The following is a 23,565-nucleotide window of genomic DNA, read 5'->3' as shown; positions in this document are numbered from 1 at the left end:
AGAACAATTCAGGAAGTAGTCGTTCGAGTCCAGCACATCAATACGCTTATGGATAAAATTGAAGCAATATACAAAATAGTGAGCACCATCTTTGATAGGGACAAAAACCTGGTGCAAAAAAGGAGTAGAAAACTAATTACTAAAAATGGAAAACATATATGAAAAAAGAAGTTGAAAGAAAAAAGTATAGACAGTTGCAAAGTATGTGTCCTGGTGATTGCAACTGTAAATGATGGAAAGTAAAAAATTGTAGGTATGAAAAAAGTGGGTTGGGGAAAAGGTCTGCTAACCAATTTTGCTCTTGACAAATCATAGTTTTCGCACTCAGACATCAAATTATTCCATACATATATGAATTCTTCCGTCTCAGATTTATCAGCGTTGAGTACTGCTTCACACGTTGATACATTGAACTGTATGTGTTTTCCAGTTTGGAGAATAAATAAAAAAGAAAAATGATAAATGATTAAATTAGTTTAAACACATAAATGCAAGACAGTATACAAAAAATACATGGTTTTGGAGAAGAAACTTACATAAAAACCAGTGGTCAGAAACACTCTGTATCCACAAGAATCAACCTTGTGCACAATATCATCATATCGCATGCAGTGCACGAAAAAGTCTATGATTCCTGACTCGCCAAGGGTGTCATTAGAAAAAGATGTTAAAATTTCCTCGCCAGTTAGTCCAACAAGAAGGCCAAACTCCAACAAAATTCTCCTGCATCAACAAAAAAAAGAAAAAAAAACATATGGATTAGTGAGAAGAACAGTAGAATGTGCAACTGCTAGAGTGCTGTGATTGCAACTGTTGGTCTAGTGTGATTTCAAAGTACTGAATAACTCTGGGAAATTCTGTTACACAAATATGATTGCAAACTACTGGTGTAGTATAATTGCAACTAGTGTGTTGTAATTGCATGTACTATATAACTCTGTGAAATTCTTTTTAAATAAAAATGACTGCAACTTCTGTTATGGTGTGATTGCAACCACGCATTAGGTACGATTGCTACTGCTATATAAGTAACTAACTGTTCAAGAAAAATAATTGCTACTTGGTTAGAATTGCAAAATAAAATGTAAATAGCAATTGCAACTTGGGAAAAACAAAAAAAAACCTTTTCAGCTCAGGATCAGATGCGATCTTCCGCCTAAGTGCAACAGCCTTGGCCAGGGGTATCTCAGGTCGATTACGAGGGATCTTGAACGGGGATATGTACTCCCTAGGCTTCTTCATCACTCTATCACCTAGGCGCTTGAATATCATCCTTTGAAACTCACTGAAATCAGCCTGGCCTACTGAGACTTCATCTTGAGAAAGTCGGATTGGTTGGGTCAAATTGTTGATATCATCATCAGACTCCGCCGGGAACTGGATATCATCAAATGATGAGCTGGGTCCTGCCTGGCCATCAATGCTCTTCTCCAAACTATCAATCTCAGCTTTGGCCTCCTGACGAAGCATGTTCAACCTACCCTCATACTGTTGGCGCTGCTCAGCATATTCTTTTGACATTTGTAACTGGAACATCTTCTTTAACTTGGCAGCGGGCACCGGCTTTTTCAAAGCTTTGATGTTGTCCTTTAGCTGTTTCTGGATTGCAACCTGTATCCTTTTCTCCTCCGCATCAACCTTCTTCTCGGCATCAGCCTTCTTCTTCACAACTTCTTCAGCTGCAGCCATTCTATTAATCTCAGCTTCTTCAGCCTCAGCCTTTCTCTTAATCTCAGCTTCTTCGGCCTCAGCCTTTCTCTTAATCTCAGCTTCTTCGGCCTCAGCCTTTCTCTTAATCTCAGCTTCTTCGGCCTCAGCCTTTCTGTTATCCTCAGCTTCTTCTTCCTTCTTCTTCTCAGCTTCTTCAGCTGCAGCCTTTCTCTTGATCTCAGCTACTTCGACCTCAGCCTTTCTCTTATTCTCAGCTTCTTCTTCCTTCTTCTTCTCAGCTTCTTCAGCTGCAGCCTTTCTCTTGATCTCAGCTACTTCGGCCTCAGCCTTTCTCTTATTCTCAGCTTCTTCTGCCTTCTTCTTATCAGCTTGTTCGGCTTCAGCCTTTCTCTTCTCAGCCTCCTCAGCTTCAGCATTCTTCATCTCAATCTCAGCCTTCTTCTTCTCAGCCTCTGCCTTCTGTGTGTTGGCAACTTGAATGGACCTATCGCTCCTCCTTGAGTAAGTTATATGATCCTGGTGCAGTTGAGTAGAATAGCCAAATTAACATATTTGTATTATGAAAGTGAATCATTTATATTATAAAAAAAAGACACGAATTGCATGAACATACCTGGGCAGTAGGATGCTGCATCCCAGTGTCCCTGCTCAGAGGCTCCTCTTCTGTCTCAGGTGGTCCCTGTTCATAATATATGATTAATTGCAAGTTGGTATAGGCTATGATTACTACAATAGGTGGGGCCCGATTGCAACTATGGACTGCTTTCACATGGGTATCAGATGATCTTACCACAGGCCGTTGATCATTGCCAGGGGGGTTTGAGGAAGCCTTCCTCTTGCGAACAGTAATTCGTGGTGCACGAGTCGGCTGGCTATTGGGAGGGGACTGTAATTGTAGAAAAAGAGGAAAAATCATAATATTAATCAGAAAAAAGGAGTTGATGGTAATAAAAAAACACAATAAACTAACCTCGCCATCAATGCTTGCAAAGTGCTCTGGGGAATACATCATTTGCAATATATCATCAATACTTCGGATTGACCCACGTAAATCAGGAGGTGCTGCCAGGGGAAAGAATAAAAAATATAAATGAAAAAAAAGGAATAATCAAGATGAGAGAAAACATTTTTTAAGCATGGAAGACATAGGTAGGCTTACTTCTATTCAAATTTTCCTCTTCCAGATCAATGTCATCACCACACGATGGGGTTCTCGTAAAATCTAAGCTGTCATCAAGATCTCCACCACTGCAATCCAACTGTATTTCTTCACTATCACCTCCTCCAGGTTGGTCTTCCGGTACATTTGAAGTAGTTCCTGATCCTCCATACAAATTTAAAAAAATGATTGAAAGCACAAAGTGATGTATATGGGTAAAATTGCAACTTGTATGGTGGGTGGTTGCAACAATAATATTATACTGTATGCAATAAAAAATACCTGCTCCAGCTCTAGGGTCAATTGCAACGGAACTCCGTATAATTTCTTCACCATCACCTCCTCTAGATTGGTCCTCCGGTGCAATTGAACTAGTTCCTGCTCCTGCATACAAATTTAAAAAATGATTGTAAACACATATTAATGTGTCTGGGCAAATTGCAACTTGTATGGTGGGTGCTTGCAAACAATAATATTATCCTATATGCAACAAAAAATACCTGCTCCTGCTCTAGGGTCGTTCTTCACCTTCCTCCTGCGCTCTTTGGCAGCTCGCTTCTCAACGATAGCGTCAGCGATAAGCTTCTGAATGCCAGTGTAGCACTCGTGGTGAGCTTTTGCCATAAGGTCGCGGGATATTGTTGAATACTTCACAGCCTTCTGTGCGTACGACTGGGCTTCACTAGTGCTTTCATCAAACGCCTTCAAGATGTTCAGCGCATCTGACTTCCTACTCCTTCCAACTAAATCAGTAATACTCTGACCAAAAGAAGATCTAAAGCTAGGGTACTGGTAAAAGACTGGGGGTTGGATATTGAAGGAAGCATGACCGACGGAATCATGGGATGTGCCAAGCACATCAGCAGATGTCCCAGTAGGTGCTGCTGTTGCTACTGGGACAGATGCTGCTGCTACTGGGTTAGGTGCTGCTGTTGGATTAGGGACTGCTACTGGGGCAGGTGCTGGTACTGGAGCATGTAATATTGCTAGAGCACCAATGGGGACGCCGTAGCACGTGTCAGTGATACTTCTCAACTGAAAGTAAAAAAACAATGATAAAATGATAAATGAATAACAAATTGCAACTATTGTGGAGTATCATTTGCAACTTACCCTGAGGTGTCCAAACTCAGTGGTCCCAGGAGGAACATCTCCCCTGAGATCCATATTTGCTATAGCATCAATCATCTTGGAGTCCAAGAAAGCACATCGAGGGATTGAAAAAGGACTTGTGTCTAATCCATGTTGCAGGTTGTCGACATAAAGCATCTGCATGTTTTTAACATTAGGTAAAAGACACATGGGTATTTTAGGTTGAATTCATATAATGAAAAAAAGTAAACCAAATTGGCACATGTGCAATAAGCCAGTTGAAATAGCCTCATACTAAAATTATTGCTACTTTATGAACAACATAAATTACAAAATACATGTGAATGTGTGAACTAAGTTATCATAAAAAAATGCCCTCAAATTGCAACTTGTAACATATGACAGTTGTAACAGTAAACATAAAAATTACTACTTGTATAATTGGAAGAGTAAGTTGCAAGGGCAAAAATTGAATGTGTGTGTTGAGCTTACAGCTACAAAGATCCCGCATCCACTGATGGGTGTGTTAATGCCTTTCTCCGCAAAATCCTTTCTATAAAGCCGAGCAGCTATGCTCAGCCTGTCTACTACAGCTTTGCACCAGTTCTTGTTGCCCATATTCTGGATGTCCTGAGTGTACTTCACATCATCAATCCTGATCCGAGTGTCAGTATTGGAGAATAGAAGACACTGAAATGCTGCCATGAAAAAGGCTCTCAGGCCCCGCTCCCCATTGAGAGTCCTCTTCTGCAATCTATCAGTGATAACAGATATATTGATGCCAGATATGCGTCTATAAGATTTCCCACAAATTTGCTCCCCTAGCTCGTCCTGCAAGGCACGAGCATCTGCATCAGACATGGGGGGCGGATCACTGCCAACGTTTGGTAACTGCAAAACACACCAAACACTGTGTTCGGTGATTTGAATCTCTTTCCCACCACCAATCTCTAATTTCATTGTTTCTAGGTTAAGCTTCCGCATCAGCCAGCTAAGCAACTTTCTCGACAATAAATGTGGCTTGAATCTAAGCAGGCCGCCAAACCCCTTAGCAACCACTTCACTTTTCAATTCATCAGATAGAGAATTCACAAGCTTTATAAACTTTCCAGGTGAGCATCGAATAGCTCGTGTCTTAGTTATACCCTTATTTTCATCTCCACCAACAATACCAACATTGTCATCACCAGACCCATCGCCACCAGGAACAAACTCTGTGTCTTTTTCATCATCACTTTCGGCGTCTTGTATAGGAGGGACTTTCAACCTTAATCTCTTCTTCCTTTCCTTTAATTCATTTTTATCTAATTGCTTTCTCTTGTTTTCAACACGGGGAGAGCGACGGACAGCATGAGCGCCTTGCTGGCCTGATACATTCTGATCTTGATCCATTATAAAAAAACACTGAAAAAATGGGAATGCAAAAAACATGAGGGCACAAACACATGGTACAGATCTCATAACCAAAAATTGCTAATCAACAAACTAAAACACACAGTACAAAAATAGGAACAAAAACTAGTTGCAATACACACTAATGCTGCACACATACATTAGTACTGGGACAGAATTGCAACATGCGACATAAGCCAGTTGCAACAAGACTGCTAAAAAAATTACTACTGGGACAGTTGCAACAGTGAATTTAAACAAATAACTAGTTGTATACGAGCACAGTTATAAAAGACAGTAATGATGTATGTGGTCTGATAGTAAAAATTATACAGTTGCAACTTATGTCATGGACCAGTTGCAACAAAAGGTACACTGCAGTTACAATAAAAGTGGAAACATCTGAGATTATAACCTAGAACACAAACTGCTTGTTCAAAAATGAAATGTATCCGCATTAACCTAGATTATAACCTAGAATACAACAATTAATAATTCCAATCAACGAATAATACTAGTTGCAACACTTGGGGAAAAATGAGGTTTACCTGTCTATTACCGAAAATAACAAAACAAATCCAAAAAATGGGGACAGAGAAATGGGAGAGAGATCAGATGCGCTTACACGGCGGTCGCGGGCGCAAACTACTCCGGCGCGGGCTACGTCGACGTTCGCGGTCTACGACTCAGGCGAGCAAACGATTCTGACGGGAGCGGAGGATCCGTTCGCGGAGAAGTGTGGAGGGGGCCGAAGCTGGGAACGAGCGGGAGCGTGCGGGATGGACGAAGACGGGAACGGGAGCGAGCGCACAACGGCTACGGCGAGGGCTAGGTCGCCGGGGAAGAGAATGGATTGAGCCGTACGCGGAGGGCCAGGAAAGTGAAAAGGCGCAGTCGGGCGCGGGTAAGTGAAAAGGCACAATATCGGTTCCGTGCGTCCGTTCGACTCCGTGCGTCCGTTCGACTGTGTGTATAGGTTGGGTCGGACCATGTGCACATGGGCTCGTATATATATATATATATATATATATATATATATATATATATATATATATATATATATATATATATATATATACGGCGCTGCTAAAATGCACCTGGGTGCATTCTCTATATTGAATGCACCCAGGCGTAAGTTCTGTTTCGCGCTCCTCCCCGCCCCCGCCGCCGTCGCGCGCATCCCTATCCCCGCGCCGCCGCCGTCTCCTCCTTCCTCCGATCCTCTAAACCTAGATCCCACCACCGCCGAGCGCCTCCCTGTCCTCGCGCCGCCGCGCGCCTCCTTGTCCCCGCGCCGCCGCGCGCCTCTCTGTCTGCGTGCCTCCCTGTCCCCCGCATTATGTGTGATTGCAACTGTTGTATAATTTTACTCAAATATCTGTTAAAAAATGTAAACAAAATGATTGCAACCGATGGTGTGTTGTAATTGCAACTGCTGGTGTAGTGTGGATGCAACTGCTGAGTTGCTCTTATGTGATTGCAAGTACTGAATAACTCTGAGAAATTTTGTTAAAAAATATGATTGCAACTGCTGGTCTGGTGTAATTGCAACTTTTGGTCTGGTGTGATTGCAACTTCTATATAACTATGTCCAAAAATCTGTTAAACAAACAAGATTGCAACTACTGGACTGGTGTAATTACAACTGTGGGTCTGTTGTGATTGCAACTTCTATATAACTATGTCCAAAAATATGTTAAACAAACAATAATTGCAACTGCTGTCTGGTGTAATTGCAACTTCTGATCTGGTGTGATTGCAACTTCTATATAACTATGTCCAAAAATCTGTTAAACAAACAATGATTGCAACTGCTGTCTGGTGTAATTGCAACTGCTGGTCTGGTTGTGATTGCAACTCCTATATAACTATGTCCAAAATCTGTTAAACAAAACAATGATTGCAACTGTGTCTGGTGTAATTGCAACTGCTGGTCTGGTGTGATTGCAACTTTTATATAACTATGTCCAAAAATCTGTTAAAACAAAACAATGATTGCAACTGCTGTCTGGTATAATTGCAACTGCAAGTCTGGTGTGATTGCAACTTATGTGAGGAGGTTGAGCCGTTCGCGGAGGAGCCGTTCGCGGAGAAAGAGGGGCGAGGGCGGGAAAATGAAAAGGTTCTGTCCGGAGCGTGCGGGAGGGACGAAACCGGCATGGATGGGACGGTTGGCTCGAACCTGGCACATAGGTTCGGCCTGGGTGCATTCTCTATATTGAATGCACTCAGGTGTAATATATAAATACAGTATATATATATATATATATATATAACTGTGCCGACAAGTATCATACAAGAAAAATGTCTACAAAGATTTTATCACACTATACATATGGTACCAGCTTTCAACAGCTCATGCTGAAACAACCTAATCATCCTATTTCCGATCCCATCGTAAACATATCACAGGTTGCACTTCTCAAACTACGGGTAAGACTGATTTCACTCACTCGCCAAAAAGTTTCCTGGTACAATGAAGAATATTGATTCCAAACTGTCAACCATCTACAACTCCAATGAAGTTCCACTTATGCTGCAAAACCAAATCAGTAGCTTCCCATCGGTGGCATCCCAAATGCTGGCATCGGCGGCATACCCATCGGAGGCATGCCCATTCCGCCCATCGGAGGTGGAGGGCCACCCATGCCAGGCATTGGCGGGGCGGGCAAAGCGAGAGGAAGCAGCTGCGCATACATGTTCTGCACGGCACAATGGAACACGACTTGTCATGTCAATGCCTCAGCACGAGATGATTAGTTACTCGAACAAAACACATGCGAGAGCCCGAGATCGGTTTTATGTTTACCTGCTGAGCCACAAGGTCTTTCTCCTCCTTCTCTTTGGCTCTTTCTTCCTTCTGCGACTCAATCTTGTCCTTCACTAAATCATCCACCTTGCTAGTGTATTCACGAATGAACTGCACAAACACAGCACAGCAGGAGGGATGTTACTATAGCAAACCGTATGTAAATAAACGTCAGCACAGACATGGACAGAAATCACGTACCTGCAACAGGTACGGGAAGGCAAAGTCCATCATGTTGTTCATCCATGCAAGCTCAAGAGCGACATCTGGTCGGATCAGGTCGTAGCAAATGAAGAGGCAAGAAGCGAAGCATTCTTTCTTACCCTGTGTTACATGATTGGGTGTGTTTACTAATCAGAATGCAATGCCAGACTACGCCTTTTGGCGCGTATAGTATTGAATTAGCTTATCACTAGTCTCATCGTCAGCCAATACAATGGGTTTGAACCAAACCTGCTCAATGAAATAGACAAGCAAGTCCTCTGACAATTCGCGGTCACCAGATTGTGAGCATGTCTCCATGCAATCCTTGTACATGTTGTCTTTCTTCGATAGAGCTATCGATTGCTTCCACCTGCCAGCCTTCTTGTAAATGTAGGCGGCAATCCTCCTCATCTCCAGCAATTCATGCTTCTCAAGCTGCTCAATAAATGAACACAGGTAGTTAAACTAAAAGCAGTAACAATAGGCATTGCACGATTGTCTGGCTATTTTTTTACCTTCTGGGCAAGACATATCTGGTCAAAGTTGTCATGCATGTCAACTGATTCACGGAGTCTCTCATAGTCCTCCTCTTCAACATAAAGCTCATTCAAGGCTTCATTCACAGCAGAGACATTGTTACTCTGAACTGCAACCATATATGGTTTCACAAGATGCAACTGACCAGCCTGTCCAAAGAGCAACAAGAATCAGAATTCTGGGACAGAATCGAAACAAGGCTTCTATTCAAAGTGCACACCAAGGAAATAAATTTTCAATCAGATGCTAACCTTGCGCATTATGTCTACAACTCTGGTATGATCTAAACGAAGTGCAAGCACATTTAGCATATCATTGATGAGATCAGGATGCTCTTGCAAATAGAAGTGAACTGCCTTATAATATAGCTCGACATTTGCAACTTTAACGCAGACATCCTTGAACTGCATATGATCCCATGCATCTGGAGAGTGGTTCATAATTGTGGTGGCAGCATTGTCAAATTCATCATACTGTATGTACAGGTAGGTAAGTTCTTTCCAGTGCTGTTGTTCATCACAAGCTCGAATAAGCTTAGGAATATTCAGACGGGTGGAGAAAAGTTTGATGTGCTCCATAAGCTTCTCAGAGCGGTATCTAGCATATAGAACTCCCAATTCTGTGAAGATACCCATGTGTGCACGTTCAAGTCCAAGACCACTCTCCATGAGAGCAATAAGTTCACTGAAGCATCCTCTGTTCTGGTAGTACTCACTGACTTCTTCCAAGTCATCAACCTAAACAAAAGTACAAGAGCAAGCATGTCAGAAAGAAATATATCATAAAAACTTTGCTATAAAGCAGACTATAAAAAACATTATCAAGTATGCGCTCCTTGTATACCTGAACAATAATATTGAGACCACATATTTGTGCAAGACGGAACTCCTCAGCGTCAACACAAGCAAAGCAGACCTCCTTCCATGTTTTAGCACTGTTAGCCTTGCGAGCAGCATCCACAGCACCTTGGAACTGCTTCAGCTTAACAAGGGTAACAGCCAGCTTAGCCCAGTTTGAGATGAAAGCATAGATGATCTTTGCAGCTTCATATAGTTCTTCCTCAAAAAGACGGTCACCAACATTTTGAAGGTTGGCAACATTCGGCATAAGAATGAATTCCTCAATGTCACTGAGCCTGTCAATCTTTGCATATGCAAAGATGAGTTCTCCATCGACTTTGGGTTCCCGTGCCTTTTGCCTTACCATCAGAAGGTACTTCACTAAATCATTGTACACATTAGCTTCCTCGGCAGCACGGATGACATCAAGAAAGTGTGCAGCATCATCTGCACGAATGAAGGACTCAATTGCTTCACTGACCAGACCTTCACGTAACTGGGCTTTGGCAACCTGGCTCCAAACAGCATCTTCTTCAACACGGAAAGCAAATTCCTCTGCTCTTTCTATGCTCCGGATGTTGTCCAAGAGAACATCGACAGCCTGCACATTTAAGTTGAATTTCTTGAATATAGCAAAAGCCTCCTCATACAGTTGTGCTTCAACAGCAACTTCTCCAACAGCAGGCCCATCAAAGTTATCAAGTCTGTTGACATAGTCCATGACTCTGGATGGATCTGCCTTTATAGCAGTCAAGATGAGCAGGTTCTGCAGATTGAAATTTCCACTGAAAGCGGAATTCTGAAGAACAATCTTTTCAAGAAGCTCAATCAGTTCATGAGGCAGGTCAGCAGTCATGAAAGCCTTAACAGCAGCAGACACTTGCTCAGGGCTCTTGCTCTCAGGCAACGCAGTCGAAACCACTTGGTCAATGAGTTGCCTTCTATATTCATTCTCAGGCTGAAGAACTTTATCCCACAGATCACCATCCATTCTCTCAACCACATACCTGGCATTTTAAAAGTATGAACATGTAAGCTATCAGACAACTGAAGTGGAGGCTTAGAAACAGGTGTCACACGTCACAGCAACAAAAAAATATTACATACCTAGCTTGTAGCTTGAATAATGAGTTTTTGTTAGTGACATTAATAAGTTCATCATCACACTGCCCACGTCTGTAAGCAACAACAGCAAGTGTAGGATCCCGCTTTTCACAATATTTACCCACAACACGAGAGTCGTAAAATGGGTTGGTAGTAAGGAAATGCTCAGGATTGTTGTTGCTGTCGATGATGATTTTTCCAAGAGCATTATGGACATGCACGTCTTGGCTACCTTCACTCACTAAGTGCTCCAAGAATTGAGTGAGCAAACGTAAGCGGTTCCTGGTTCACATATCAAACAAATGAGACAACCAGAAAGGTGGGGGAAAGGGAGGGGGACCGTGGACCATGTGATTAAGCAAACTGGAGGGATACGAAAAACAAACCTCTTCTCACATTCATCAACCAGTGGCTCAACAGGAAGGAGAGAACGGACAGAGAGAATCAAACCCTTGATAAAATCTTCAGGACACTCATCATCAAGTAGTTGCCCCACTACCAATGGAGCATTCCCAGGATTCACCTGGAAATTAGAGAAAAGAATTGATCATTCTCATACTCAACATATTGCGAGAAACGGTGCCTGAATTAACACTGAGTCGAACGACACAATTACCTTTTGAACATAGCCTTCGATATATCGAAGCATGTTGTTTGTGTACAGGTAGTGAGTGAGGTCTGGCACAAAACCAAAGCGGTCACAAACATTAATCAGTGGACGGGCATCAGGTAGTTTTGCTTCCATCAAAAAGTTCTTTGTCTTCTCAGCATCGTAGAAGTTTGACTCTCTGGTTACACGTTCAACTTCTTTGATCTGTCCAGTCCTCGCAGCTGCTTCTATGTACTTGAAATGGATATCTGGGTCCTCGCTGTTGCATGTAAAGAAACCTCAGGAGTGTTGCATTTTGAGAAAGACATGCAATATTGAGAAAAACATTCAAATGTCAGACATCAGGAGAAATTACCTGGAGCTCAGATAGGATCCCAAGAAAAAGTAAAGACCCTCATAAGATTTGAATTGCTCAAATAATTTGATGCACGCGTCAACCCCTAGCTGCTCACAGTATTCTTTTGCAGCCTGCAGATGCACCCAAGATTTCACAGTAATTAGAAGCAATAAGGAAGAAAAGAAATGCCAGTGTGTTGGTTGAGATGGGGAGGGGGTCATAGGAAGCTGGACAGGAATACCTGCACCACAATCTGAAGATTTCCCCTCAGATTAACCAGTAGGAGGTCTTTCATGCACTCCAAAGCCCACTCTCTTGACAAGGTGCCAAAGAACTCAACAAGTGCCTGTCCGAGAAAGTTGTCAATGGGCAAAACAATAGAAGAAGATATCTGAAAATTACTGAAGTCTACAAACCTGTGGCTCAATGGCATGAGTATTTACAATGGCACGCTTGATATCAGGCAACTCTGAGTAATGCTGCATCACAAAATATAATATTTTAGTTAAACAGGAAAGTGAAGCGGGGATATCAGCTGCACCAATGCAAATGCACTGACCTGGAGGGCTCGCAAGTACAAACCGGCCTTTTCACATAGCTGAGCAATACGAGGGCGGTCGTAATGACTGAACATACCATTAGCAAGAATGGCATCAGCAACATTTGGGTAAGTCACTAAGTTTATCTCCAAAACCTACAATTCATACAGAAATGCTCCTGAGAAACAAATAATGTACACATCCAAGCACAACCAATTCATGTTCAAAGAGGAAAGATGATAACCTTGGTTTGAAGAAAAGCATGCTCTGGCAAGTTTGGCTTCAGAACATCCAACAGAAAGGCTGTTGCCTCCCGTATCATATTTCTCTGTTAACAGAAGTATGTAAGTGAAGGCATGCAACCAATAAGGAAGACTTGAAAAGCCAAGGGACGTTAATAGACAACAAACCAATTATTTATGAATATAAAGCATACCTGAAGGAAAAGATCAGTTATTGTATTATAATCTACTGGGCAGCCTCCCTCCATTTGTGACATCATGAGGGCAAAGTTTACAGCTCCCTGGTATTATAGACAGAGAAAAAGGACTCATAAGGTTAATGAAGCCACAATGAAGTATCGAATGTGTCTAATAAATGACTGATTTGGTTTAAACAACCAATCACCTGTGGGTCTGTACGCAATATGGTCTGGAGGAGGAAGAGATAATCTGGAGTGTACCCAACCTGGAACGAAGTTGTAGAAACAAAATTTAAAGCTCAAATGAGGTATTACAAGTAACAACTGAAAACAGAATAAATAAAACCAAATAACAAACCTGCTTTGAGTATATCAGTATCTTGTCAAACTCCCTCCTTTCAGCAAAAGCAGCAACAACTTTAGGGGTTGCCCTAGCCTTTATGTATATTTTCAGTGCAAGATCATTGTCCACAGTCTACATAGAAGTGTACAATAAATGGTTAGTGAACAACCAAGACACAAGTGACTGTAAATTGGTAAAGTACAGTAAGATCCATGTGATCCACAAACATGGTATGCATCCAGTTTACCTTGACAAGATCTCCTAGTTCTTCACTACACTCCAGCTTGTCTTCTGCCAACCAATTTTCCAGAAGATTTTTTTTGTTCTGATTGACAACAAGTCGAGATAGCTCAAGCGACTCAAAGGCATTGAGCTTCCCTCGAGTTAGCAATGTGCCAAAGTACTGCAAGAGTGGGGGCGTTTGCCCAGCTTGCACAGGAACGCTCTGCAATTTTTTGATAAGCATAACAATTCAGTAAGTTAAGGAACCTAGACATGAAGCTGATTAACAGCATGTGTATAGATCAACCCTGATAGGAGAGAAATGTGATAAAATTAACCATTTACTTTCATCTGCACCTATTACCTAATAATACTAATAAGTGACCAGTAAGCACCAAAGGTTTCTCTTCCAGAGTACACAAAACTAATCACTTTAATCAACAAGGCCCCATGATTCTATCAAGGTTCTAGCACAGTAGTTATTTCACTGAATTAAATGTGTTTTACAAAAAATGTACATAGGTTGCAACTGTTGAAAGGGCATATAGAACTCACCTGAAATTTAGCCACGGTCTCAGGCGTCCTCAGGAGACCCTGGGGAGATTCTGCAGCCAGCTCAGCTGCCTCCTTGTATTTTGTTTGTGCAAACAGTTCCTGGAATCTTTGCACAACCTGCAATACAATTCAGATTTTCCATGAAAACCCTTACAAACTTGACACATATAAGTTTGACTATACGGTTTGTAACCTCCATAAAGAGTACAGGGCATCAACATTTGAATGGCTGCAAGGATAATCGTGAAACAAGTATGGGAACATAATATGTATGAATAGTAGTCTTCTATGAAAAGCTCATGAACATCTAGTACGTGATTTTGAAGCTGCAATTTTTCAGAGATACTCCTTCAGTTCATTTTTACTAGGCGGATTAGATTTTAAAAACTCAAACTTCATACATTTGACCAACAATAAGTCAAACTTCATAAAGTTGACTGAAAGTAAGTCAGTTTATGTGCATGTTTAGTTCATAAAAGTTAACGGATAGGTTCATATTTCAGATATCTTTCACTACAACATCGATTTTGTAGTGATTGATGATATATTGTAAGATAAATTGGTGTTCAACTATATCTCTAAAGACTTCCTCAGATCCTAACATGCCTACAAAAGACAAACAGAGGTAGTGGTTTACAAGAGAGAATGAAAAAAAACATTTGTGCATACATTCATAAAACCCTGAGTGTGTTTGTGAAGCTTTCATAAGAGAATTTGGTACGTGGATATAGCTCTTGGGAATCACCATTCCATCAAGCAGCATAAACCATAAGCACCCGTCCAGCAATGTCAATGAAGAAAAAAAACAGCTGTTTCTATACCCCCAATGTTCATCTATTGATGTTTCAATATAAATAAATCTGGGACTGGAAACTGTTATACAAACTGATGAAGCAAACATTTCCACAAGATATCAAATTCAAATAAATTAGGTTCTAGTTGCTCCTTTTTGCCTTACTGTACATAACTTTGTTAGTTTGCTTCCACTTATTCATTATAAATATATAGTAATCAATAGACTTGCCACCCCTGACTCTTAAGAAAAATAGGGTCACATAGTTCAGTGGTATAGCAAGGAACAGTACTGTGGTTCACTGGAAAAAAATATATTACTAGACACAGAAAAAGGCAGCACAGAGAAACTAGGCAACCAAATAAGCATAAATGCAGCCAAAAAAGTACCACCAACATAACAGCATCCACATAAGTCATCTTAGTAATAGAGCTTACCAAGTTCTCAGCACCAGGAAGGTTAGCTCTCTTGGCCAGATTCACAGCAAGCTCAAGGTTGTTTAACTGCATATCGAAGTTGTGTTAGGGTTACCTAATGTATAGATCAGGAAAGGAAGTCCATAAAGTGGAGAACATACTTGGCCACTGACAAAAGGTACAACAGTTGCATCATTAACTGTGGCATGTAAAACCTGCCCTCTTCTGTTGATGGCATAAAATCCACCAGTAGAGGAAGATTCTGCTGTCAAAAATATAGGGTCTGGACTAATTCTATTTCTGTAAACTGCCGCAGCAGTTTCCAAGTCATATACAAACAAAAGGCCAAGCTTTGTAATTACATAGATAAGCCCATACTTTTGTGAAACCTGCAGCAAAAATGGAATAAAAAACATATTAGATCCATTCTTGTGAGAACGTATGTGGCTGGCTAGAACAGACTTGATTGATACATACCAAGGTAGGGGTTATACATATATAGGCAAGGATCACAGGGTTTATAGAAACACCCAATCACAGATTGATCCTTGCCTAATCAACTCTTATATCCTACCTATTCTGACCAGATTACATGAGGAAGGGAATCATATGACTAGCCCTGATTCTAGCTTACCAAAACTGTCTAACACACCCCTGCAGCCTGATCGTCAGTGGGACGAACGTTCAAACTGGTCCTGAACTCTGTAAAGACAGAGGATGGAAGACCCTTGGTGAATTTATCGAGGTACTGTGATGACGTTGGAACATGAAGGACGCGAATATCACCACAAGCAACACATTCCCGCACGAAGTGGAGGTCAATCTCTATGTGCTCCGTACGTTGATGCTGAACCGGGTTGGAGGCCATGTAGATTGTGTTGATGTTGTCACATAAGACCACAGAGGCGACGCAGTGGTGTCTGTAACTCGGTGAGGAGCTGTCGTAGCCAGGATGACTCGGCGACTGCACGATACTCAGCTTCAGCGCTGGAACGGAAAACCGTGTTTTGGCACTTGAACAACCATGAGATGAGGTTGTTACCCAGGAAGACTGCATAACCTGAAGTAGACTTGCGAGTGTCGGGACATCCAGCCTAATCTGCATCAGAATACACCACCAACTCCTCTTGACTCTGGCAGGGACATACCATCAACCCCAAATGCAGGGTGCCTCAAACATAACGAAGAATTCACTTCAGTGCTGCCACATGGGGTTCTCGAGGATCATGCATGTGAAGGCAAATCTGTTGGACAGCATATGCAAGGTCAGGTCGAGTGAAGATCAGATACTGCAAAGCACCTGCGAGACTGCAGAAATCTGAAGCATCTTGTGCGCCAGGGGGGGGTACCAGTGTCAGCTGAGACCTTCGGACTGGTGTCAAATAGGGTGGTGCATGACTTGCAGTCGGCCATACCAGTTCAATTGAGAATCTCCAACATGTACTGATGTTGTGATAGAAATAGACAACCATCACGACGTTGAACACGCATCCCCAGAAAATGATGTAACTCGCCGATACTTCATAGAAAACTCCTGAAGAGCTGCAATAGTGCGTCGAAGAAGGGTCGTAGAGGATGATGTAAGGACAATGTCATTCACGTACAAGAGTAGGTAGATGGTGTCGCCCCCGTGGTGGTAGATGAACAACGAGGTGTCAGTCTTGGCGTTAATAAAGCCAAGAGAGGTAGGAGGCAAAGTGGCTATACCAAGCACGGGGGACCTGTTTGAGGCCGTAGAGAAACTTGTTGAGGCGGCAAACTAAGTCAGGATGCAGGGGGTCCTCAAATCCTGCTGGTTGAGCGGCGTAGACAGTCTCGGATAATGTTCCGTGAAGGCATTCTTCACGTCGAGCTAGTGGACCGCACAATCATGGGACAGAGTCAGTGGGATCGAGTAAGAAGTCAAGATCGTCTAGACGGAGGGGAGATGGCTACTGAAAGGAAATGAGTTCTCATCAAACACAATGTGGCGAGAGATGATGACTCGATTGGTGAGAGAATCAAGGCATCGATATCCCTTGTGGTTAGGAGAGTAGCCAAGGAAGGTGCTGAGCGTGGAGCGAGCTTGTGGGCCGCTGTGGCTAAAAGGTTACGGTATCAAGCGCAACCAAAAACACAAAGATGATCGTATCGTGGAGGAGTGTCGAAGAGGGTGAGGTGGGGGTGGAGGTTTGAAGTGTTTTGGTGGGTAGGATGTTTAGCAAGTGAGTTGCGACATGCAAGGCTTCGGGCATACTGGCCTAAAAACGGGTACGAACCATATTGTTAATGGTGCGGATGATACGCTCGGCGCGGCCGTTCTGCGAGGAGGTGTAGGGACAAGACATGCACAGATGAATGTCGTGGGTGAGGAAGAAGGTGCGAGAGCTAGCATTGTCGAACTCGCAGTCATTGTCGCATTGGAGTGCCTTTATGGTGACGTCGAACTGTGTACGCACAAAGGCAATGAAACCAGTTAGAGTGTCGAAGGTGTCAGATTTAAGGCATAGGGGAAACGTCCACAAATAATGTGAAAAATCATCAAGTATAAGAAGATAGCATTTGAAACCTGAAACACTAACGACTGCAGAAGTCCACAAATCACAGTGTACAAGTTCAAAAGGACTAGACGCACGAGATGATGATGATTGAAAGGGTAGACAAGTGAGGCGCCCAACTGACAAGCATGACACAAAGTACTAGGTTCCTTATTACTAAACGGAATGGCAAGGGCGACTTTTGACATGACATCATGCCCTGGATGACCTAGACGACGGTGCTAGAGCGAAGAGGTGGAATCAACACTGAGGGCATGAGCACTGGAAAGCTACATGGGTACAGAGGCCCAGAGCTATTGCACCTGAGAATCTCCCGTCGAGATGTCAGATCCATCACAGAACAACCAGAAGGGTCAAATTCAACATCACAATTGTTGTCAATAGTAAACTGACGAACAAAAATAAGATTCTTAATAAGTCTAGGTGAGACAAGAACATTATTAAGAGATAGGGAATTGGTGAGGGAAGTATTGCATGCTGCAATAACAGGAAGTAAGGAGCCATCACCAACGATAATATAAGAAGGGACGGGATATCGCGAAGTAGGTGGATGTGAAAGAGCACGAAGATTAGAAGTCATGTGAGAGGTAGCACCTAAGTCGAAGTACCAGTTGGTAGACTGGGGCTGCTGGAGAGTCATGGTGGTGAACGTCGAGGCGAGCGATTGTTGATCCCAGGGGGTAGGAAGTCCAGGCATCGAATTGTAGAAGCCGGGTGGCACAGATGCACCAAGAGGGTGGGGGCGCCCCCTGAAGATGACAACTAGTCAACCATAGTAGGCCACGGGAAGGGAACCCTGCGACTGAGCCAGCAGCGCCTATTGGTGATGTGGCACTGTCGGCTGAAGAGGAAGTGTTGGACGAGGCCCTAGTACGATGAACTAGGGATTGTATTGCGTGGGCCACAGACAGTTGGAACTGCCCGCAGACGGCTTGGAGCCGCCACCTTTGCGGACATCCTTGTTGCCGCGCTTGCCGCCTTGACCGCCACGTCCACCCTTGTTGGCTGAAGATGAACTCCCAGCGCCACCGCCATTGCCGCCCCAGAGCCGAAACCGATGACCCCGGGGGAGTGTTAGGACGAGCCGACGGAGCTAATAGAGCTGGCAACGAGAGCCGTCGGGGGAGCAACTCCCATGGTGAGCTCCTCGAGGGCAAGTTCATCGTAGGCTTCGAAGAAGGTGGGGAAGGGACGCACGCGCCGGAGATGGCAACCGACGAGGGCAAAGCGCTCGTTGAGTCCACGTATCAGACTGAGGACGAGCGAGCAATCGGAGATAGGTTTGCCAAGTCAGCGAGATCATCGGTCGTCGTCTTGAGGCGCTTGCAGAAGTCCGCGACAGAAAGATCACCATGGACGATGGTGCGGAGTTTGGCGTCAAGGGTGAGGGCGCGGGCCTCCCGGTTTCCAAGGAATTGGCTTTCAATGGCAAGCCAGGTGTCGCGAGCGGTGATGTCGCAGTCCCCGCGGCGCCTGACGATGTCTTGGAGGTCGCCGAAGAGAGTGCCATAGAGCCTGGAGCGGACGACGCAGTCCATCTGCGCCCAGTCGGGCGACTCCAGGGCAGGAAGGTTGCAAAGGACGTGGTCCTGTAGAGAGTACTTGCCGAGGGTGAGCAGGAATTATTCACACCAGCGAGTGAAGGTGTCGGCGCAGAGTTCGAGGATGGCCAGGACGAGGATGCGGATGTTCTGCACGGCGACAGCTTGGAAACCGTTGTGGATGTCGTGTGAGCATGGCGGCGGCCTCCTGGAAGAGCATGGTCGTGTGAACAGAGAGGCGAACGTCAACAGACGCCTCGTTGTGGGTGTCGCCATGGGAAGAATGCCCGTTGGGGGGAGCAGGGTCGGCGGCGCGTTCCCTGGCCACGCGCTCGAGGGCCGCCCGGACGCGGTCGACAGCGGCATCCTGCTCCTTGGCGACGGCGACGGCGACGGCCTCGGCTTCGGCCTGTTCGGCCCGCGCCAGGGCGGCGAGACGGGCGAGTTGGAGGGCATCCTCTTGATTCTCGCGCTCGGTGTCGTCGAGGAGAGGAGCATTGGAGCCTACCATGGACGAGGGACTGGAGGTCGCCTGGAAAGAAGGGGTAGCGGGCTAGCGGCGCCTAGTGGCTGCGCGCCGGAGGGGGAAACGAGGTGGCGGCGCCTGAGGGGTTGCGCGCCGGAGTGGGGTTGGCGGCGCCTGGGCGGCAGTTCGCCGGGGCAACGGAAGGGGAAAGGAGTTGGGGCGGCGCCGAGGGCTGCACGCCGGAGAGAGGCAAGGTGGCGCCTAGGGCAGCGCGCCGGTGGGGAAATTGGCCAGGAAATGGGCCTAGTCTCCTGATAACATGTGAGAACGTATGTGGCTGGCTAGAACAGACTTGATTGATTCATACCAAGGTAGGGGTTACACAAATAGGCAAGGATCACAGGGTTTATAGAAGTACCCAATCATAGATTGATCCTTGCCTAATCAACTCTTATATCCTACCTATTCTGGCTAGATTACATGGGGAAGGGAATCATATGACTAGCCCTAATTCTAGCTTACCAAGACTGTCTAACAATTGCACATATTTCACTTATGAAGTGTACATTTTTTCCCATAAGATGCTCACCTGCATAGCTACAGGAAAATCATCCTGGAAATCTGGTGGGAAGAAGAGGTCAGCTTGTTTCTTAGAAAAGCCAGGTTTCCCTACAACCAAAAAATCAATAAGAACAATGGTGATATCAGTATACTGCAATATCCTTCAAAAGAAAAATGAAGCCCACATAGAAAAATAACCAGTGCAATACGAGAAGTTTAAGATGTAGCACTAGAAAGAATACAGAACAAAAATCAAGTTAATGATTTTGAAATGCAAACCTGGCTGTGCACCCAGTTCAATAACATGCAACTTTGAAGTGATCTGCCCAGCATTAGTTGTCTTTGAGGCGAAACAAATAAGGGTTGATGGATTCTCATTACCAACAACCTGGACATATTAGAAAAAGAAAAGTTGGTATAAGTACCAGAAATTAAACAAGAATACAGTATTTTCAAGTCGGGCGATTTGTTGGTCGTTCTGGCTGACCGACTTGGACAATTAATCGTGATTAATCGGACGACTTGAAAACATTGCAAGAATATAAAGTAATAAGCATCATAAATAACTAGAAAAGTACCTTAAATGTTGCAAAAGATGCTGCATGGGCTTCAAGTGCCTGGCTACGTTGTTGATCAACAGAAAAAAGTTGCATATTTCCCTTCACCAGTTGTGGTCTCTGGTTGCACAAAAAGGAGGGCTCGACAATGTGAGAAGCATGTACAACAAAGTATTATGTAAGAACTAATTACTACCTACAGGAACTGCTCTTTGTTCAAGTACAAAATGACTGAGTTTTACAGAGATGGTGTTTTTTATCATATAAGAGAATTAGGATTTGGAACAAAACAAACAGGAAGGGGGGGGCAACAGTAACATTTGTTTTCAACACTCATTTGACATGTTATCTGTATGTAATGATGCAACTAGAAATAAATTTCGGTAAGAGAATACCTCTGGGGCTCCAGGTGCAATTCCAATAAGTACAAGCCACTTCTCCGCTGGGTCACATCGATAGTTGATGATCTGATTGTTTGCCAAATTAGCTGTCCTATCAAACATCTTGGTTGGCTCAGAATCACCTTCAATTGACCAGTGGTAAACAGATGTTTGTGTCACTAAACCCAACAATTTAGGAGTGATCCATTTCCAAAATACAACCTGCGGTTGAAGATTAAATATATGGAACATGTTACTTCAAGGACATCTCATTAACAGCTAGGGAGAAAATGTCAACAGTATCAGAAAGTGTTTTGTACCTGCTCGGGCATTTGGTGAGACTTGATCTTAGTCTTAGCCTCAATGTTAAATATTTGAAGGTGATCCTGTGTTGTTCCAGGTATTTGGGCTGCAAAATTTCAGCAGACATTTACCATTGTTCCATTTATAGTCAAACTACATTGCAAGCAACTACATATAGCCAGATACTCAGTGTCTGAATCAGTTATTTCATCTGAAGGTGGTAACAAGCATGTTATAAAAAAATGAAGTGAGTGAACTAAATCCATGCCCAAACTATAGTAAAATACCCCAGGCAACAGTAACTTTATTCAAGAAAATATGCACTTGAACATAAGTTCAACAAGAATGTTAAGTGAACAGGTAGAAAGTCATAACCAAAATGTGAGCAGCAACACTGATGCCTCAGATAGATATGAATGTATGTTAGAAACATAATGCTTGTATACTAGGATGAACTGAAGTGAACAAGACTAGTTGCAGTGATAACTATATGGATTTATTACAGATACCTCAGCAATCTAGGCAGACCCTTGTTCATTCTGCATGACTTGCAGGCAAACAGAGAGGTAGACATAAAACTCTGTAAACAGTAGTTATGATACAGACTCTCAAGCACAGGCTTGATGTCACTCACTAGTGCAATAAGGAACCAGAAGCTTAGATCGATCGGCTGTCCAGTTCATAAGGAGACGACTATTCAACAAGAACTTTGACTAGGACAAGCGCAATCCCATGGGTGGCAGCAGCAGGTAGGTAGGGCATGATGAGAATGAGACCACGCGCAGTGGAGTGAACCGAATGGGCTAGATCTAGGAGCTACAGGCGGTAGGTAGAGGGCTAGAAGCAATAGGTCCGAACCTTTCAGCGCGAGGATCCTGGCGTTGGGGTTCATAAGGGCGGAGTCGGCGGTGATAGGACGGCGGAGCGGCTGCATGGGCATGGCCATGTCGATGATGACGACGCTGTTCTGCGGGGAGGTCTCGCGGACGCAGATGTACTTCTCCGACTCCATGGTGACATGGGTGAAGGTGACGAACTGCGGCGCGATGCCTAGACTGGTGAGCTGCGGAGGACAGGCAAGCAACGAACGATCAGTAGGTGGGTAAGTGGATGGAGATCTGTACTGTAAGAGAGGAGAGGGAGGTGGCGGGGGTGTTACCGTGAGCGCCTCGCGCATGGCGATGGGGGCGTTGGCCGCCGCCATGGCGACGGGCGGCGGTGCCGAGATCTCTTTCGGCTAGTATGGAGCGGAAGGGCTAGCGGAGGCGGTGACGCGAGGTGCCTCCACTCGGGGGGAGAAGGAGAGATCTGATCTGAGGAGAGGGCCAGGGGGGACACAACACATCGCCACGTCGGTGCGGAGAAGGGGAAAAGAGAGAGAACATGATATTTGTTATTACAACAAAATATGTTTTCAAAATTATCATCGGACCCATGTTTCACGTTTCATAGACACACTAGTCAGTTATCCTCGTGCTACTTATATTCAGCATATTTATCATATTTATTCTTTATTGAACATAATGATTGTGATCTCGAGTGGTTAGAATAGTGTGGGAGGATGGAGAGCGATGGTTTGAGACATTTTTTACTTTTAAGTTTGTTGGAGAAGAAGACACACGAAGAAGAAACTCCCACTTAAATATAGTAGAGATATGGATTCAGTATTTATAAACACAGGGGTAATTATAACAAGGAAGCAACGTTTCAAGTGACAAAATTCTAATTATTTCGGAAAAAAAGCGAGCAGACGTCGGGGAACTTAGGGCATGTTTGAAACATGAACAACTTTTTTTTGAAAACATGGATTCTTAGATAATCATAATCTAGTTGTCACGATAATCTAGATATCATGGGGATTATATATGATTTAGGGTGTAGGAAGCGACAGATTTCTCCTATCGCGATGACTCGGATTTTGCATTCACGTTGATTTGGATGATATTCACAAAAGTGATTCTCATATAAGCGGGTTGAGAAACAAAATGTCTCGTGTGGACACTATTTGACAGGATTTTTGCAATTATGAAAAGCGGCAAGATGCTACGTCACAAAAGAAATGCATAGACGGCCAAAATAAAAACTAAACAGTGTTATTTCTTGCTCATTTGGAAAGCCTTCTTCATCACGCTTCATTGATGGAGCTCACTCTCGATTAAGTTGTTTGTCATGGATGA

General features: G+C 43.8%; 1 protein-coding gene across 1 annotated transcript; it reads right to left on the bottom strand.

The window, feature by feature from the left end:
* Window positions 1-7,549: 7,549 nt before the first annotated feature.
* LOC103654268 (clathrin heavy chain 1) lies at window positions 7,550-22,798 on the bottom strand. Its single transcript, XM_008681101.3, has 29 exons — window positions 22,548-22,798; window positions 22,247-22,451; window positions 21,406-21,494; window positions 21,101-21,307; window positions 20,727-20,825; window positions 20,428-20,536; window positions 20,177-20,256; window positions 15,205-15,432; window positions 15,065-15,130; window positions 13,835-13,951; window positions 13,305-13,502; window positions 13,073-13,189; window positions 12,921-12,980; window positions 12,730-12,816; window positions 12,538-12,621; window positions 12,314-12,448; window positions 12,171-12,233; window positions 11,996-12,100; window positions 11,773-11,885; window positions 11,424-11,676; window positions 11,194-11,330; window positions 10,811-11,089; window positions 9,708-10,710; window positions 9,116-9,601; window positions 8,843-9,013; window positions 8,577-8,762; window positions 8,325-8,447; window positions 8,124-8,234; window positions 7,550-8,016 (listed from the first exon to the last, which is right to left on the bottom strand). The coding sequence occupies exons 1-29, from the start codon at window positions 22,590-22,592 to the stop codon at window positions 7,864-7,866; spliced, it is 5,109 nt and encodes a 1,702-aa protein (XP_008679323.1). The 5' UTR covers window positions 22,593-22,798; the 3' UTR covers window positions 7,550-7,863.
* Between the last annotated feature and the right edge of the window lie 767 nt (window positions 22,799-23,565).

Source organism: Zea mays, chromosome 4, assembly GCF_902167145.1.
Source record: "Zea mays cultivar B73 chromosome 4, Zm-B73-REFERENCE-NAM-5.0, whole genome shotgun sequence".
Taxonomy (NCBI): Eukaryota; Viridiplantae; Streptophyta; class Magnoliopsida; order Poales; family Poaceae; genus Zea; species Zea mays.
Note: the sequence above shows the minus strand (reverse complement) of the source record. Positions and strands in the feature narration are given on the sequence as shown.

What these genes read in the sequence shown, in the direction of transcription:
- LOC103654268 (XM_008681101.3), bottom strand. Translation starts at nt 22,592, where the DNA reads ATGGCGGCGGCCAACGCCCCCATCGCCATGCGCGAGGCGCTCACG. An exon ending in GGATCCTATCTGAGCTCCAG is followed by an intron (nt 11,677 to 11,772) that starts GTAATTTCTCCT and finishes TACATGCAACAG; the next exon opens with CGAGGACCCAGATATCCATT. An exon ending in TTGTCTATTTCATTGAGCAG is followed by an intron (nt 8,448 to 8,576) that starts GTTTGGTTCAAA and finishes CATGTAACACAG; the next exon opens with GGTAAGAAAGAATGCTTCGC.